General features: G+C 57.7%; 1 protein-coding gene across 1 annotated transcript; it reads right to left on the bottom strand.

The window, feature by feature from the left end:
- Positions 1 to 1883: 1883 nt before the first annotated feature.
- On the bottom strand, positions 1884 to 17669 carry TAGLN3 (transgelin 3). The gene is made up of 5 exons (XM_032977131.2): positions 17551 to 17669; positions 10493 to 10692; positions 7851 to 8025; positions 4425 to 4527; positions 1884 to 2491 (listed from the first exon to the last, which is right to left on the bottom strand). Exons 2-5 carry the CDS (start codon positions 10679 to 10681, stop codon positions 2347 to 2349), a joined length of 612 nt encoding a protein of 203 aa, XP_032833022.1. The 5' UTR covers positions 10682 to 10692; positions 17551 to 17669; the 3' UTR covers positions 1884 to 2346.
- Between the last annotated feature and the right edge of the window lie 206 nt (positions 17670 to 17875).

The following is a 17875-nucleotide window of genomic DNA, read 5'->3' on the forward strand; positions in this document are numbered from 1 at the left end:
GCCATTATTAAATACAAAGAGAGAATGCAGACGGAATGCGGGCGGCGGGGGGGTGTTTTTTCCATCATTTATTCGCACTCCTTTCCACTGTAAGACCAATTATATTAAAACTATTCATTACTTATCACAAGAGCAAATCTGACCACCAAGATGCTGCTTTTTTTTTGTTACAATACGATCGATGAAACAATTTTTTTGTTGAACACCGACAACGTTTTATTACTCTTTAGCAATAAGTTGGAGGGGGGAGATGGAATGGGAGATCGATGCGACGATTGATAAATTCGTTTCCGTGGCTGTAATCGATGTCCTTACTCGTTGCTGCGCGAGTGTGTGTGTGTGGGAGGCCTCTCACAGTCGTGTGGAATGTCCTAGTTTCGGCGAATGTTTAAGTGTGTGTGCAATCGGTTTTGGCGGAGTGTTCACAGACAACAGCATAACACCGCAAAGACAAAGATCCCCTGTATAGCCTTAACAGACTGTAGGGGCAAGTGTTGTAAGCGAGCACCGACACACACACACAGACGCACACACACTATACACAGACACATTACACAAACTACACACAGACACTACACAGACACCACACAGACACACTATACACAGACAAAGCTTCCTTCTCCGTACAGCCTGCGACAGACTGTAGGGTCAAGTGCTGCTAGCGGGCAGCGCCTACGCAGGCCGGCACGTGACAAACGGCGTGCCGGCCTGCATCACGCATGGGGGGTCAAGGGTCAAGGTTCACCCGAGAGCTGACGAGTGGGCACGGAGTGTGGGTTTAGTTGGTCGGCGGGGTTACTTAGTGTGGCGGGGTTACTTAGTGTGGCGGGGTTGGAGGTGGTCACGTGGGATGGGATGATGTTAATCGGAGGGCTGGTTAAATGATTTGAGTGGTAATTGGGGCGTAATCGCAAATGCCGTTGTGGAGGGCAGAGAGCTAAGGGAAGTGGGTGGAGTGTCAGCGCATGCGTGTGTGTGTGCGTGTGTGTGTGCGCGTCTGTGTGTGTGTGTCTGTGTGTGTGCGCGTCTGTGTGCGCGTGCCTGCGTGTGTGCGCGTGTGGGGAGAGCGGTGGCAGAGCGGTTGGGGTGCGCCGCAGCGCTAAGAACCCAGCGGGACAGAGTTCGGACATCTGAACCGGTTCCGGGCCTCCCCTAGGTCGACCCAGCCTCAAACGAGTACCCGGTGCGATGCGTAGTAAACATCGTCCACTGGGGGAGACAAAGGCGGCCGGGCGTGGTGCTGCTGGCCACACACCCCCTCGTGTGCCACAGTGCCGGCCTTCATAGGGCGCTGCACTTGCCCCAGCAGTCTGTCAAAGCTATACGGGGGATCTCTGTCTTGGTGTGTGTGTGTACAAACCTGTGTGCGTGTTCACATAAAACCGTATTGATCCCCGCGTGTAAACACGTTAGCCAGCGTAAGTACGCGTTGTGCGCGCACACACACACACACACGTGCACGTCCGTGTGTGTACGTATGTGCGTGTCTGTCCGTGTGTACACACACACACACACGCACACACACACACACACGCGTGTGTGTGTGCACGAGACGCAGCGGGGAATGTCGGCGAGTGGCGGGGGGGGGGAGGGGGCGTTGGCCCACCAGGCGGCCCCGGTGGGTGGCGAGCGGTGGAGCGGTGGAGCGGCGGAGCGGTGGAGCGGCAGTACGGGCGAGCGGGCGAGCGAGCAGGCGGGCGGGCGGAAAGCCACCAAAAAGGTTGATGGGATCGAGGTTTATTTTTAATTATTTTTTTTCCTTTTTTTGTGTCCCCGGGCGTTTGGTGGAGCGTTTGGTTTGGCTTCGTCGACCGGTCGACTCGTCGATAAGAGCGGTCGCTGGGTCGCGAGGAATGCCGTGGAATAAGTGGGGCGAGCGGGCGGTCGCTGGTCGATCGTTGGTCCATCGACCGGTCGACCATTCCACCGGTCCACCGGTAGACTGGTCCACCGGTCCACTAGTCCACCAGTCCACCGGGCGACCGGTCCACCAGTTGACTAGTCCACCGGTCGACCGGTCCACCAGTTGACTAGTCCACCGGTCGACCGGTCCACCAGTAGACGAGTCCACCGGTCGACCGGTCCACCAGTAGACGAGTCCACCGGTCGACCGGTCCACCGGTTGAATCAGTCACGCGGCCACCTAGTTGACCGGTCCGCCTTGGCCCGCCCGGCCGAATTCCACAACAGGTGGGACAGGTCCCCTAGGTCCCCCCACGCCCGCCCCCCCCTAGCCGCCCCCCCCCACCCCACCCGCCTAGCCGCCCGCTCCGTCGCCCGGCCCTCCCCGAGGTGGCCCGGCGAGCGGCGCGGCCCGGGCGCCGTCAAAGCCGCCGGGGGAGGGCCTCAGTTGTGGATCTGGCGTGGGCGACCGTAGCCCGTCATGCCGGCCTGCGAGGCGCCCTTGTTGGTGCCGTACTGCAGGCCGATGACGTTCTGGCCCTGCTTCAGCTGGTCCTCGGAGAACTCGCGACGGTTCTCCTGAGACTTCCTGCACGGGACGCACGGACAGAGAAACGCCCACACCCACACCGGTCGAGCGCCGGCAAGAGGCCGGCAAGGCACGCGACGGGGTGGGGCTTTGCCCGAGCGGTGGCGATGGACGGCACGCCGTGCCGGGCCCTCGTTTGAGGCCGGGTCGACCTGGGGGATGGGGGGGATGGGGGGATGGCCCAGGACCGGTTCGGATAGCCGTCGCCTTCACGGACTTGTAAGGGGCAAGTGCTGTTAGCGAGTAGCAGCACCACCTATGAAGGCCGGCATATAGCACACGAGGGGGTGGGTGGCCAGCACCACGCCCGGCCGCCTTTGTCTCCCCCCCCCCCCCAGTGGCGATGTTTACTACACACCGCACCAGGAAAATAATTTGAGGCCGAGTCGACCTAGGGGAGGCCCAGGACCGTTTCAGATAATCGTCACCGGCGGTGTTGGCCGTGAGCGGGGAATCGAACTCGGGTTCCCCGCGCAGCGTGGCGCTAACCGCTGCGCCACCGCTCCCCCCCCCCCCCCCCCCCACTCGTACGTACACACACACACACAATCTGTCGTGCCAAATTCCAGGCCACAGACGCACACAACGACAAAGATCACCGGCATAGCCTTAACAGAGTGGAGGAGCAAGGGCTGTTACACCTAGTACCCACACGCACGCACGCAGAATATATAATGCCGAATGCCAGACAAAACACACAAAGATGCACACACACACACACACTGACAGTCAAACACACACGCACAAAGATCCCCCGAATAGCCTTAACATACTGTTGGGGCAAGTACTGCTAGCACACACACACACTCGTATATAGCGGACAGACAGACAGTCCACACACACACACTCGTATATAGCGGACAGACAGACAGTCCACACACACACTCGTATATAGCGGACAGACAGACAGTCCACACACACACACTCGTATATAGCGGACAGACAGACAGTCCACACACGCACACACGCGCACGCACACAGACGCGAGAAATCGCGCAAAGCTTTTGGGAAAGTGCCGTTTGCACACACAGACTGTGAGACACACACACACAGTCACACACACAGAGTCACACAAAGCCAAGACCCCCCCATATAGCCTTAACAGACTGTAGGGGCAAGTGCTGTTAGCGAGCACCTATGAAGGCCGGAACGGTACACGAGGGGGTAGGTGGCCAGCACCACGCCCGACCGCCTTTGTCTCCCTAGTGGCAATGTTTACACACCGCACCAGGTACTCATTTGAGGCTGAGTCGACCTAGGGGAGGCCCGGGACCGGTTCAGATAATCATCACTGGTGTTGGCCGTGAGCGGGAATCGAACCCGGGTCGCCAGGTTCATAGCGCAGCGCGCTAACCGCTACACTATCGCTCCCCACACACACAAAGACACACACACACATAAGACACACACACACAGACACAGACACACGCACAAGACACAGACACACGCACACAGACACACAAGACACAGAGACACACACACACAAGACACACACACGCACACAGACACACACACACACACGACACACACACGCACACAGACACACACACACACACGACACACACACACACGACACACACACACACACAGACACACACACACAAGACACACACACACAGACACACACACAAGACACACACACACGACACACACACAGACACACACACAAGACACACACACACACACAGACACACACACAAGACACACACAGAGACACACACACACACGACACACACAGAGACACACACACACACAAGACACACACAGAGACACACACACACACAAGACACACACAGAGACACACACACACACGACACACACAGAGACACACACACACACAAGACACACACAGAGACACACACACACACACAGACACACACACACAGACACACACACACACGTGCCCCGTGGCTGCCCCCCGCACGCTGCTCACTTGTGGAACCAGGCGGGGTCGCCCTGGTAGAGGCCGTCCCCCTTGGTCACGGCGATGCTGCCCAGCGCCATGAGGGTTCTCTGCACAGACGCCAGGTCCTTGCCTGTACGGGGTCAGGGGGCGAGAGGTCAGGGGGCGAGAGGTCAGGGGGCGAGAGGTCAGGGGGCGAGAGGTCAGGGGGCGAGAGGTCAGGGGGCGAGAGGTCAGGGGGCGAGAGGTCAGGGGGCGAGAGGTCAGGGGGCGAGAGGTCAGGGGGCGAGAGGTCAGGGGGCGAGAGGTCAGGGGGCGAGAGGTCAGGGGGCGAGAGGTCAGGGGGCGAGAGGTCAGGGGGCGAGAGGTCAGGGGGCGAGAGGTCAGGGGGCGAGAGGTCAGGGGGCGAGAGGGGGATTCAAGAGTACCCACACTTCACCCCACCACGCGCGTCACATGACAATCACACGGCTGCGGGTCGAACCCACAACACCAAGGGGCCCTCGACTAGGGGCGCCATTGATCGCGACAGCCCAGCAACGTGCTCAACCGAACAGACGGACAATAACTCGCGCGGTTGGCGATCACGGCTCACGGCCACCACCAGTGACGATGGCGATAGCGATTATCCGAACTGGTCCTGAACCCCCCCCCCCCCCCGCCCTCTCTCCCCTAGGTCGACTCAGCCTAAAGACCGGAAACCGCGACGACGCGCACGGGGAGACAAAGGCGGCCGTGGCGGGCCACCCGCCATCACCCCCCCCGTGCGCCGTGCCGGCCTCCGTAGGCTGCTGTTGATCGCTCACGGCACTTGCCCCAACGAGTCTGTACAGGCTACACGGGGAGATTGTGGGGTCTGTCTTTGTAGTTGGTCAACCCCGGGGTGTTGTGGGCACTCCCCGCTCGAGGGCGGAACTTGAGAAACTCTTCAAGGCCCCAACACAACAAACTTCCTCAAAAGGGCATCTGAGTGTGTCTATGGGTGTGTCTGTGTGTGTGTGTGTCTGTGTGTGTCTGTCTGTGTGTCTATGTGTGTGTGTGTCTGTGTGTGTGTGTCTGTGTGTCTATGTGTGTGTGTGTCTATAGGTGTGTGTCTGAGTGTGAGTGTCTATGGGTGTGTCTATAGTGGGGAGCGATAGTGTAGTGGTTAGCGCTACGCTGCGCTATGAACCTGGCGACACGGGTTCGATTCCCGCTCACGGCCAACACCAGTGACGATTATCTGAACCGGTCCTGGGCCTCCCCTAGGTCGACTCAGCCTCAAATGAGTACCCGGTGCGGTGTGTAAACATCGCCACTAGGGAGACAAAGGCGGTCGGGCGTGGTACTGGCCACCCACCCCCTCGTGTACCGTTCCGGCCTTCATAAGTGCTCGTTAACAGCACTTGCCCCTACAGTCTGTTAAGGCTATATGGGGATCTTTGTCTATGGGTGTGTCTGAGTGCGTCTATGGGTGTGTCTGTGTGTGTCTATGGGTCTCCGTGCGTGTCTATGGGTCTCCGTGTGTGTGTCTATGGGTCTCCGTGTGTGTGTCTATGGGTCTCCGTGTGTGTGTCTATGGGTCTCCGTGTGTGTGTCTATGGGTCTCCGTGTGTGTGTCTATGGGTCTCCGTGTGTGCGTGTCCATGGGTCTCCGTGTGCGTGTCCATGGGTCTCCGTGTGCGTGTCCATGGGTCTCCGTGTGCGTTTCTGTGGGTCTCCGTGTGTGTTTCTGGGGGTCTCCGTGTGTGTGTGTCTATGGGGGTCTCCGTGTGTGTGTGTCTATGGGTCTCTGTGTATGTGTCTATGGGTCTCTGTGTATGTGTCTATGGGTCTCTGTGTATGTGTCTATGGGTCTCTGTGTGTGTCTGTGGGTCTCTGTGTGTGTCTGTGGGTCTCTGTGTGTGTCTATGGGTCTCCGTGTGTGTCTATGGGTCTCCGTGTGTGTGTGTCTATGGGTCTCCGTGTGTGTGTGTCTATGGGTCTCCGTGTGTGCGTGTCTATGGGTCTCTGTGTGCGTGTCTATGGGTCTCCGTGTGTCTATGGTTCTCCGTGTGTCTATGGGTCTCCGTGTGTGTGTCTATGGGTCTGTGTGTGCGTGTCTATGGGTCTCCGTGTGCGTGTCTATGGGTCTCCGTGTGCGTGTCTATGGGTCTCCGTGTGTGTGTCTATGGGTCTCCGTGTGTGTGTCTATGGGTCTCCGTGTGTGTGTCTATGGGTCTCCGTGTGTCTATGGGTCTCTGTGTGTGTCTATGGGTCTCCGTGTGTGTGTCCATGGGTCTGTGTGTGCGTGTCTATGGGTCTCCGTGTCTGTGTCCATGGGTCTCCGTGTGTGTGTCTATGGGTCTGTGTGTGTGTCTATGGGTCTCTGTGTGTGTCTATGGGTCTCTGTGTGTGTCTATGGGTCTCTGTGTGTGTCTATGGGTTTCTGTGTGTGTGTCTATGGGTCTCCGTGTGTGCGTGTCTATGGGTCTGTGTGTGTGTCTATGGGTCTGTGTGTGTGTCTATGGGTCTGTGTGTGTGTATGGATCTGTGTGTGTGTATGGGTCTGTGTGTGTGTCTATGGGTCTCCGTGCGTGTCCATGGGTCTGTGTGCGTGTCTATGGGTCTGTGTGTGTGTGTCTATGGGTCTCTGTGTGTGTGTCTATGGGTCTCCGTGTGTGTCTATGGGTCTCCGTGTGTGTCTATGGGTCTCCGTGTGTGTCTATGGGTCTCCGTGTGCGTGTCCATGGGTCTGTGTGCGTGTCTATGGGTCTGTGTGTGTGTGTCTATGGGTCTGTGTGTGTGTGTCTATGGGTCTCTGTGTGTGTGTCTATGGGTCTCCGTGTGTGTCTATGGGTCTGTGTGCGTGTCCATGGGTCTGTGTGCGTGTCTATGGGTCTGTGTGTGTGTGTCTATGGGTCTCTGTGTGTGTGTCTATGGGTCTCCGTGTGTGTGTCTATGGGTCTGTGTGTGTGTGTCTATGGGTCTGTGTGTGTGTCTATGGGTCTCTGTGTGTGTGTCTATGGGTCTCTGTGTGTGTGTCTATGGGTCTCTGTGTGTGTGTCTATGGGTCTCCGTGTGTGTCTATGGGTCTGTGTGCGTGTCCATGGGTCTGTGTGCGTGTCTATGGGTCTGTGTGTGTGTGTCTATGGGTCTGTGTGTGTGTCTATGGGTCTGTGTGTGTGTATGGGTCTCCGTGTGTGTCTATGGGTCTCCGTGTGTGTCTATGGGTCTGTGTGCGTGTCCATGGGTCTGTGTGCGTGTCCATGGGTCTGTGTGTGTGTCTATGGGTCTCTGTGTGTATGTCTATGGGTCTCTATGCGAGTCTATGGGTCTCCGTGTGTGTGTCTATGGGTCTCTATGCGAGTCGACCGGTCTGCAGAAGGTCGTAGAGGCTCGATCCTGACCCCCGACGCCTTTAAAAGGCCACACACACACACACACAGAGGGGTGGGAGAACGACGGAGCGTCGTCGCCGTCGGTTGGGGAACTCACCCTCCCACAGGTCGACCGTCTGGAACATGTCAGTGGTGCTGACTCCGTAGGCCTCGGCGGCCTTCAGGAACTGGGAGATCTGCTCCATCTGCTTGAAGGCCATCGTGGAAGGTTGCACCTTCTTGATCGGGCCCGACCCCGCAGGGTAGAGCGAGTTTATGAGGTGAGACAGCACCTGTCGGGTGAGGCGCGGGTGAGGTGAGGAGAGGTGAGGAAAGAGGTGAGGGAGGGGGGGAGAGCAAATCTGAGTACGGGATTGGTGTCGCGTGAGTCGAGAACTAGTCAAACTATTCACCTCGACTAATTGTTTTTACTAAACCAGCTGTGGTGCCGCTCGTTGTCAGAAGCGACCCCCTCGCAGGTGTTAGCTGCTCAACGACGCAAGCGGCTTCATCGTCATCGTCATCGTCGTTTAGAAATTTGTAGCACGGGCCAAATCACTCTGAGCACGCGTGGTGACGCCGACGCTAGATGTGCGGGGAGAATTTAAAATAATCCACGCGACCACGGGGAGGGAGAGAGACACAGCAAACTCCAAATATACAGCAGCAGCAGCAGCAGGCGTCAGGGTCGGGATAGAACCCACAACCTCCTGCGTACCAGGCGAGGTAGTTAACATCTCCTAGCCACCGTGATGATGATGAGAGAGGGATAGAACCCACGACCTCCTGTGTACCAGGCGAGGTAGTTAACATCTCCTAGCCACCGTGATGATGATGAGAGAGGGATAGAACCCACGACCTCCTGTAGACCAGGCGAGGTAGTTAACATCTCCTAGCCACCGTGGCTTACCTCGCCACTGCCTCACCCTAGTACCACTTCCTCACCACAGCGCCTCACCCTCACCTGGAATTGACTGGGTTCATTTCCCGGCCTCAACATGCGCGTGTTTGAGTAATCCTCACCAAACAGGTTTTACGTATTGCATGCAAAAGGCCAGTCAAGGTGAGACGTCCGTGTGTGGCCGTGTGTGTGTCCGTGTGTGTGTCCGTGTGTGTGTCCGTGTGTGTGTCCGTGTGTGTGTCCGTGTGTGTGTCCGTGTGTGTGTCCGTGTGTGTGTCCGTGTGTGTGGCCGTGTGTGTGTCCGTGTGTGTGGCCGTGTGTGTGGCCGTGTCCGTCTGTGGCCGTGTCCGTCTGTGCCCATGTGTGTCCGTGTGTGTGTCCGTGTGTGTGTCCGTGTGTGTGGCCGTGTGTGTGGCCGTGTGTGTGGCCGTGTGTGTGTCCGTGTGTGTGTCCGTGTGTGTGTCCGTGTGTGTGGCCGTGTGTGTGGCCGTGTGTGTGGCCGTGTGTGTGGCCGTGTGTGTGGCCGTGTGTGTGGCCGTGTGTGTGGCCGTGTGTGTGTCCGTGTGTGTGTCCATGTCATGTAGCCCGCATGCCCAGCCACCGCATGCCGAAACAGCTTTTGTTCGGCCGGATCAAGGGGGCTAGACGGGCGTGGCACGGGCTAGAGAAGAGATGGAGTGATGTGGTACAGAAGGACGTGGAGCTGAGTGGACTTGTCGATGACTGGTACCAGCGGTGTCAAGATCGGCCTCTGTGGAGGAGGCTCGTGAAGGATGCTACTGGGCAGTTGGAGGCAGTCGCCATCCAACAACAACGGAGGGCGGAGGAGCGACGCTCACAACAACGAGCGGAGCGCCGGGTGGCTAAAGCACAGCGGGTTGGCACAGTAGGGGGCCCAGGTGGTGCATCAGCCAGTCATCTCAGTCATCTCAGTCAGTCGACCCGTGGCACCTGGGTCTGCCCCGTGACCTCCTGCCAGCGGGCGTTCGACACTTCACGTGGCCTCAGGGTGCACATAGCCTGGCACAAGCGTCGTGGTGACGTCACTGCCACTTAGTGGCGAATGGCGGCTGTTGTTGTATGTGTGTAGGTGTGTACGTTAGCGCTACGAAACCGGTGACCCGAGTTCGATTCCCGCTCATGGCCAACACCACCGGTGACGATAATCTGAACCGGTCCTCCCCTAGGTCGACTCGGCCTCAAATAAGTTACCTGGTGTAGCAGTGCGTAGTAAACATCGCCACTGGGGAGACAAAGGCGGCCGGGAGTGGTGCTGGCCACCCACCCCCTCGTGTGCCGTGCCGGCCTTCATAGGTGGTGCTCGCCTCACCAGCCCTCACCAGCCCCTCACCAGCCCTCACCAGCCCTCACCAGCCCCTCACCCTCACCAGCCCTCACCAGCCCCTCACCAGCCCCTCACCAGCCCCTCACCCTCACCCACCCTCACCCTCACCAGCCCTCACCAGCCCCTCACCCTCACCAGCCCCTCACCAACCCCTCACCCTCACCAGCCCCTCACCCTCACCAGCCCCTCACCAGCCCCTCACCCTCACCAGCCCCTCACCCTCACCAGCCCCTCACCCTCACCCACCCTCACCAGCCCCTCACCCTCACCAGCCCCTCACCCTCACCAGCCCCTCACCCTCACCAGCCCCTCACCCTCACCAGCCCCTCACCCTCACCAGCCCTCACCAACCCCTCACCCTCACCAGCCCCTCACCCTCACCAGCCCCTCACCCTCACCAGCCCCTCACCAACCCCTCACCCTCACCAGCCCCTCACCCTCACCAGCCCCTCACCCTCACCCACCCTCACCAGCCCCTCACCCTCACCAACCCCTCACCCTCACCAGCCCTCACCGTGCCGTCTTTAAGCCAGAGCTGGAAGCTGGCCTTGCCCGTGCCGGGACAGCTCCCCACGCCGCTGGAGTCTCCGCACTGGGCGGCGATCCACGCCACGAGTCGCTCCTCCAGCTCGGGGTCGTACTTCTGGTCGATCTTGCTCTGCACCTCGCGGCTCAGCCCGTAGGAGGGACCTTTGTTCGCCATCGCTGCTGATGCTGATGGTGGTGGTGATGGTGGTGGTGATGGTGGCGGTGATGGTGGTGATGGTGGTGGTGATGATGGTGATGGTGGTGATGATGATGGTGGCGGTGATGATGATGACGGTGGTGGTGATGACGGTGGTGGTGATGGTGGTGATGGTGGTGATGGTTGTGGTGATGGTGGTGATGGTTGTGGTGATGGTGGTGATGATGATGACGGTGGTGATGGTGGAACGGGGAGGAGAGACACCGGGGTGAGACACAAGGGGACACGGTGAGACAGAGACAAGGTGAGACACGAGGACATAGTGAGACAAGGGGACACGGTGAGACAGACACAAAGGGACAATGTGAGACACGGGGGCATAGAGACACAGGGAGACACGGGGACATAGAGACACAGGGAGACACAAGGAGACACGGGGACATAGAGACACAGAGAGACACGGGGACATAGAGACACAGGGAGACACGGGGACATAGAGACACAGGGAGACACGGGGACAGAGACACAGGGAGACACGGGGACATAGAGACACAGGGAGACACGGGGACATAGAGACACAGGGAGACACGGGGACAAGGTGAGACACAGGGAGACACGGGGACAGAGACACGGGGAGACACAGGGGCGTAGAGACACAGGGAGACACGGGGACAGAGACACAGGGAGACACGGAGACAGAGACACAGGGAGACACGGGGACATAGAGACACAGGGAGACAAGGGGACATAGAGACACAGGGAGACACGGGGGACATAGAGACACAGGGAGACACGGGGGACATAGAGACACAGGGAGACACGGGGACAGACACAGGGAGACACGGGGACAAGGTGAGACACAGGGAGACACGGGGACAGAGACACGGGGAGACACAGGGGTGTAGAGACACAGGGAGACACGGGGACAGAGACACAGGGAGACACGGAGACAGAGACACAGGGAGACACGGGGGCAGAGACACAGGGAGACACGGGGTCAGAAACACAGGGAGACACGGGGGCAGAGACACAGGGAGACACGGGGACAGAGACACAGGGAGACACGGGGACATAGAGACAGGGAGACACGGGGACATAGAGACAGGGAGACACGGGGACATAGAGACACAGGGAGACACGGTGAGACAGGGAGACATGGGGAGACACGGGGGCAGAGACACAGGGAGACACGGGGGCAGAGACACAGGGAGACACGGGGGCAGAGACACAGGGAGACATGGGGACAGAGACACAGGGAGACACGGTGAGACACGGAGACATGGGGAGACACGGGGGCAGAGACACAGGGAGACACGGGGGCAGAGACACAGGGAGACACGGGGACAGAGACACAGGGAGACACGGGGACATAGAGACACAGGGAGACACGGTGAGACACAGGGAGACATTGCCCCAGAAGATGCACTTGAGAGACGGAGAGAGACGGAGAGAGACACGGAGAGAGACACGGAGAGAGACACGGAGAGAGACACGGAGAGAGACACGGAGAGAGACACGGAGAGAGACAAGGAGAGAGACACGGAGAGAGACACGGAGAGAGAATCTCCGCGGGCTGATGGGGGTTCCTCATGGCCAACGCCACGGATTCCAGCGGTGCATCGCTTCCTTCCGCCAGATACAACAACAACAGCAGCAGCTGTTGTTGTTGTTGTTGCTGTTGTTGTGCGGTCTACACGTGGCCTTCTGGGACCCCCTCTTACTGTCTCACCATCACGACTACAATCACCATCACTACCATCACCACGACCATCACCATCACCACGACCATCACCACCATCACTACCATCACTACCATCACCACAATCACCACTACCATCACCACGACCATCACCATCACTACCATCACCACGACCATCACCATCACTACCATCACCACGACCATCACCATTACTACCATCACCACGACCATCACCATCACTACCATCACCACGACCATCACCATCACTACCATCACCACGACCATCACCATTACTACCATCACCACGACCATCACCATCACTACCGTCACCACGACCACCATCACCACTACCACCACTACCGTCATCACTACGACCACAATCACCACTACCATCACCACGACCATCACCATCACTACCATCACCACGACCACCATCACCACGACCACCACTACCATCACCACGACCACCATCATCATGACCATCACCATCACCGCGACCATCACCACCACCAACTACCATCATCATCACCACGACCACCATCACCACGACCATCACCATCACCACGACCATCACCATCACCACGACCATCACCATCACCAACTACCATCATCATCACCATCACCAACTACCATCATCATCACCATCACCACGACCATCACCATCTACCATCACCATCACCACGACCATCACCATCACCACGACCATCACCAACATCACCACCAACATCACCACCAACATCACCACCAACATCACCACCAACATCACCACCAACATCACCACCAACATCACCACCAACATCACCACCAACATCACCACCAACATCACCACCACCATCGCCACCACCACCGCCAGTCCCACACATCTCAAGCTGCTCCTCCTATTCCCCAGCCTCCCAAGAGGCTCTCCCTACCCCTTGTGTGACCCTGGCCGGCCGGCTGGCCGGCGTCCTACTCTCATCGACGGCATGAACCAAGTCGGAGAGACCATTTCACAAACTTCACTCATTATGGGGGGGGGGGGTGGTGGGTGGTGGTGGGGTATGGTGGGTGGGTGGGGTGGGTGGTGGGGTCTGGTGGGTGGGGTGGTGGGTGGGGTGGTGAGTGGTGGTGGGGTCTGGTGGGTGGGGTGGTGGGTGGTGTGGTGGGTGGTGTGGTGGGTGGGGTGGTGGGTGGTGTGGTGAGGTCTGGTGGGTGGGGTGGTGGGTGGTGTGGTGTGGGTGGTGTGGTGTGGTGGTGTGGTGGTGGGGTCTGGTGGGTGGGTGGTGTGGTGGGTGGTGTGGGTGGGGTGGGTGGGGTGGTGAGTGGTGAGTGGTGGTGAGGTCTGGTGGTGTGGGTGGTGTGGTGTGGTGGTGTGGTGGTGGGGTCTGGTGGGTGGGTGGGGTGGGTGGTGTGGTGGGTGGTGTGGTGGGTGGGGTGGTGGGTGGTGTGGTGAGGTCTGGTGGGTGGGGTGGTGGGTGGTGTGGTGTGGGTGGGGTGGTGGGTGGTGTGGTGGGTGGTGTGGGTGGGGTGGGTGGTGTGGTGAGTGGTGGTGAGGTCTGGTGGTGTGGGTGGTGTGGGTGGTGTGGTGGTGTGGGTGGTGGTGGTGGGTGGGTGGTGTGGGTGGGGTGGGTGGTGTGGTGTAGTGGGTGGTGTGGTGGGTGGGGTGGTGTGGGTGGGGTGGTGAGTGGTGGTGAGGTCTGGTGGTGTGGTGGTGTGGTGTAGTGGGTGGTGTGGTGGGTGGGGTGGTGGGTGGGGTGGTGGTGGGTGGGGTGGTGGTGGTTTAACTCAAGAATGCCAAATGTCGCTCACGGCGAGCTTTGTAAGGGAGATAAAAATAAAAAAATAAATTCAGTTCGTTACAACGGAAACCACGACCGCAGTGACGGCGGCAGGAACGTTTGACTAGAGTGGGTGCGTGGGTGGGTGGGTGAGTGGGTGGGTGGGTGCGTGAGACGGAGAGTGGGTGGGTGAGACGGAGAGTGGGTGGGTGAGACGGAGAGTGGGTGGGTGTCTGAGTGATACAATGGGTGGGTGTCTGAGTGAGACAATGGGTGGGTGTCTGAGTGAGACAATGAGTGGGTGTCTGAGTGAGACAATGGTTGGGTGGGTGTCTGAGTGAGACAATGGGTGGGTGTCTGAGTGAGACAATGGGTGGGTGTCTGAGTGAGACAATGGGTGGGTGGGTGTCTTGAGTGAGACAATGAGTGGGTGGGTGAGACGGAGAGTGGGTGGGTGAGTGAGCGAGTAGGTCAGACGGAGAGTGGATGGGTGCCTGAGTGAGTCAATGGGTGGGTGTCTGAGTGAGACAACGAGTGGGTGGATGAGTGAGTGGATGGGTGAGTGGGTGGGTGGATGGGTGAGTGGGTGGGTGGATGGATGGGTGAGTGGGTGGGTGGATGGGCGAGTGGGTGGGTGGATGGGCGAGACGGACCGTGACCCGGTGGGCGACTGAAACGGTGAGCGAGTGGCCGAGCGGAGTGACCGAGTAAGACGATTGCGCGAGTGGGTTGAGAATGGAGTTGCGAGTGGGCGAATGGGGGTGGGCGAGTGGACGCGCGAGCGAGTGCGTAGGTCGATTCGAATGTTCGAGTGAGCGGGTGAGTGGATAGGCGAGTGAGGGTGGCGAGTGAGCGAGCGGTTGATCGAACGTTCGAGTGAGTGGGTGAGTGAGCGGTGCATTGACAGATCGAGTGAGTGGGTCAGTGAGTGAGTGAATGGGCCAGCGAGCCGTTGATTTAACAAATCGAGTGAGTGGGTCAGTGAGCGGTTGATTGAGATATCGAGTGGGTGGGTCAGTGAGAGAGTGGGTCAGCGAGTGAGTGAATGGGTCAGCGAGTGAGTGAATGGGTCAGCGAGTGAGTGAATGGGTCAGCGAGTGAGTGAATGGGTCAGCGAGTAAGTGAATGGGTCAGCGAGTGAGTGAATGGGTCAGCGAGTGAGTGAATGGGTCAGCGAGTGAATGGGTCAGCGAGTGAATGGGTCAGCGAGTGAATGGGTCAGCGAGTGAATGGGTCAGTGAGTGAGTGAATGGGTCAGTGAGTGAGTGAATGGGTCAGTGAGTGAGTGAATGGATCAGTGAGTGAGTGAATGGGTCAGTGAGTGAGTGGATCAGCGAGGGGTTGATCGACCGTTCGAGTGAGTGAATGAGTCAGTGAGTGAGTGAATGAGTCAGTGAGTGAGTGAATGATTCAGTGAGTCGGTGAGTGAGTGAATGGGTGAGGGAGTGGGTGAGGGAGTGGGTGGGTCAATGAACCGTTGATTGACAGTTCGAGTGAGTTGGTGAGTGGGTCAGTGAGTGGGTGAATGAGTCAGTGAGTGGGTGAATGAGTCAGTGAGTGAGTGAATGAGTCAGTGAGTAGGTGAGTGAGTCAGTGAGTGAATGAATGAGTCAGTGAGTGGGTGAGTGAGTGAATGGGTGAGTGAATGGGTGAGTGAATGGGTGAGTGAGTGAATGGGTGAGTGAGTGAACGGGTGAGTGAGTGAACGGGTGAGTGAGTGGGTGAGTGAGTGAATTGGTGAGTGAGTGAATTGGTGAGTGAGTGAATGGGTGAGTGAGTGAATGGGTGAGTGAGTGAATGGGTGAGTCAATTGGTGAGTGAGTGAATGGGTGAGTGAGTGAACGGGTGAGTGAGTGGGTGAGTGAATGAGTGAGTGAATTGGTGAGTGAGTGAGTGGGTGAGTGAGTGAATTGGTGAGTGAGTGAGCGAGTGAATGGGTGAGTGAGTGAGTGGGTGAGTGAGTCAATTGGTGAGTGAGTGAATTGGTGAGTGAGTGAATGGGTGAGTGAGTGAATGGGTGAGTGAATGGGCGAGTCAATTGGTGAGTGAGTGAATGGGTGAGTGAGTGGGTGAGTGAATTGGTGAGTGAGTGAGTGAGTGAATGGGTGAGTGAGTGAATGGGTGAGTGAGTGAATGGGTGAGTGAGTGAATTGGTGAGTGAGTGAGCAGGTTGCACAAGCGAGATAAACTGCGGCTTAGGAAACAGTCAGAGTGAGCAGAGTGAGTGGGCGAATAAAAAGGCGTGGCACTTTGCCTCGCTCGCGTGAACGAGCGAGCGAGCGGATGACGAGGATGAGCGAGTAAGCGGATGACGATGAGTGAGCGAGGGGATGATGATGATGATGATTAGTGAGCGGATGATGATGAGCGGATGATGATGAGCGGATGATGAGTGAGCGGATGATGATGAGTGAGCGAGAGGATGATGATGATGATGAGTGAGCGGATGATGATGATGAGCGGATGATGATGAGTGAGCGAGCGGATGATGATGAGTGAGCGGATGAGTAAGCGAGCGGATGATGATGATGAGTGAGCGAGCGGATGATGATTAGTGAGCAGATGGTGGTGATGAGTGAGCGGATGATGAAGAGTGAGCGGATGATGATGAGCGAGCGGATGATGATGATGAGTGAGCGAGCGGATGATGATTAGTGAGCGAGCGGATGATGATTAGTGAGCGAGCGGATGATGATTAGTGAGCAGATGATGATGAGTGAGCGGATGATGAAGAGTGAGCGGATGATGAGTGGATGATGATGAGTGGATGATGATGAATGAGCGAGCGAGTTTGGTGAGCGTGCAAGGAGTAACAGTGAAATGTTGAGTCTGCGTCGGGAGAGTTAACTAGCCGGGCGATTGTGTCTAACAGCGTGGGGAGGGAGCGGTGGTGCAGCGGTTAGCGCTACGCTGCGCTACGAACCTGGCGACCCGAGTTCGATTCCCGCTCACGGCCAACACCACCGGTGACGATTATCTGAAACGGTCCTGGGCCTCCCCTAGGTCGACTCAGCCTCAAATTATTTTCCTGGTGCGGTGTGTAGTAAACATCGCCACTGGGGGGGGGAGACAAAGGCGGCCGGGCGTGGTGCTGGCCACCCACCCCCTCGTGTGCTATATGCCGGCCTTCATAGGTGGTGCTGCTACTCGCTAACAGCACTTGCCCCTTACAAGTCCGTGAAGGCTTGGACTGTGTGCGTACATCATTGAAGAACTAAAACTATACGTGTTAATGACTATATCAGTGAATGATTGATTATTTATCAGTGAACGATTTATTATTTATCAGTGAATGATTGATTATACATCGGTGGATGATGAGTACGTGTTGTGGGAATGGCTCACCACAACCGAAATGACTGTGCGAGTGAACGAATTAATTGAACGAATGAATGCATGAATGAATGAATGAAGAGTCCGGGGCTTCCCACCTTTCGTTCCGTTAGTCCGCTCAGCAAAAAAGTTGAACTCCCAAACGCAAGCGATGAACGAAAAGCGACCTACGCACCCGCCTTCTTATATAGCAGCTAGGCCACGCCCCCCGGTCCGGCTAAGCCACGCCCAATCTCCCCTCTCCCCCTCCTCCTGACTCGAGCGCCCCCCCCATTGGCTACACACCCAGAACAACACCCCCTCCCTCCCAACCCAACTCGCCAAGCAGCGACGTCACCCAGCTAAGTCACGCCCACCACCACCATCATCACCCTCCATGACGTCACCGTGAGAATATTTATTTAATTAGAATCCGTAAAGCTA

Source organism: Petromyzon marinus, chromosome 62, assembly GCF_048934315.1.
Source record: "Petromyzon marinus isolate PM22_M1 ecotype Great Lakes invasive population chromosome 62, UKy_Petmar_22M1.pri1.0, whole genome shotgun sequence".
Lineage (NCBI taxonomy): Eukaryota > Metazoa > Chordata > Hyperoartia > Petromyzontiformes > Petromyzontidae > Petromyzon > Petromyzon marinus.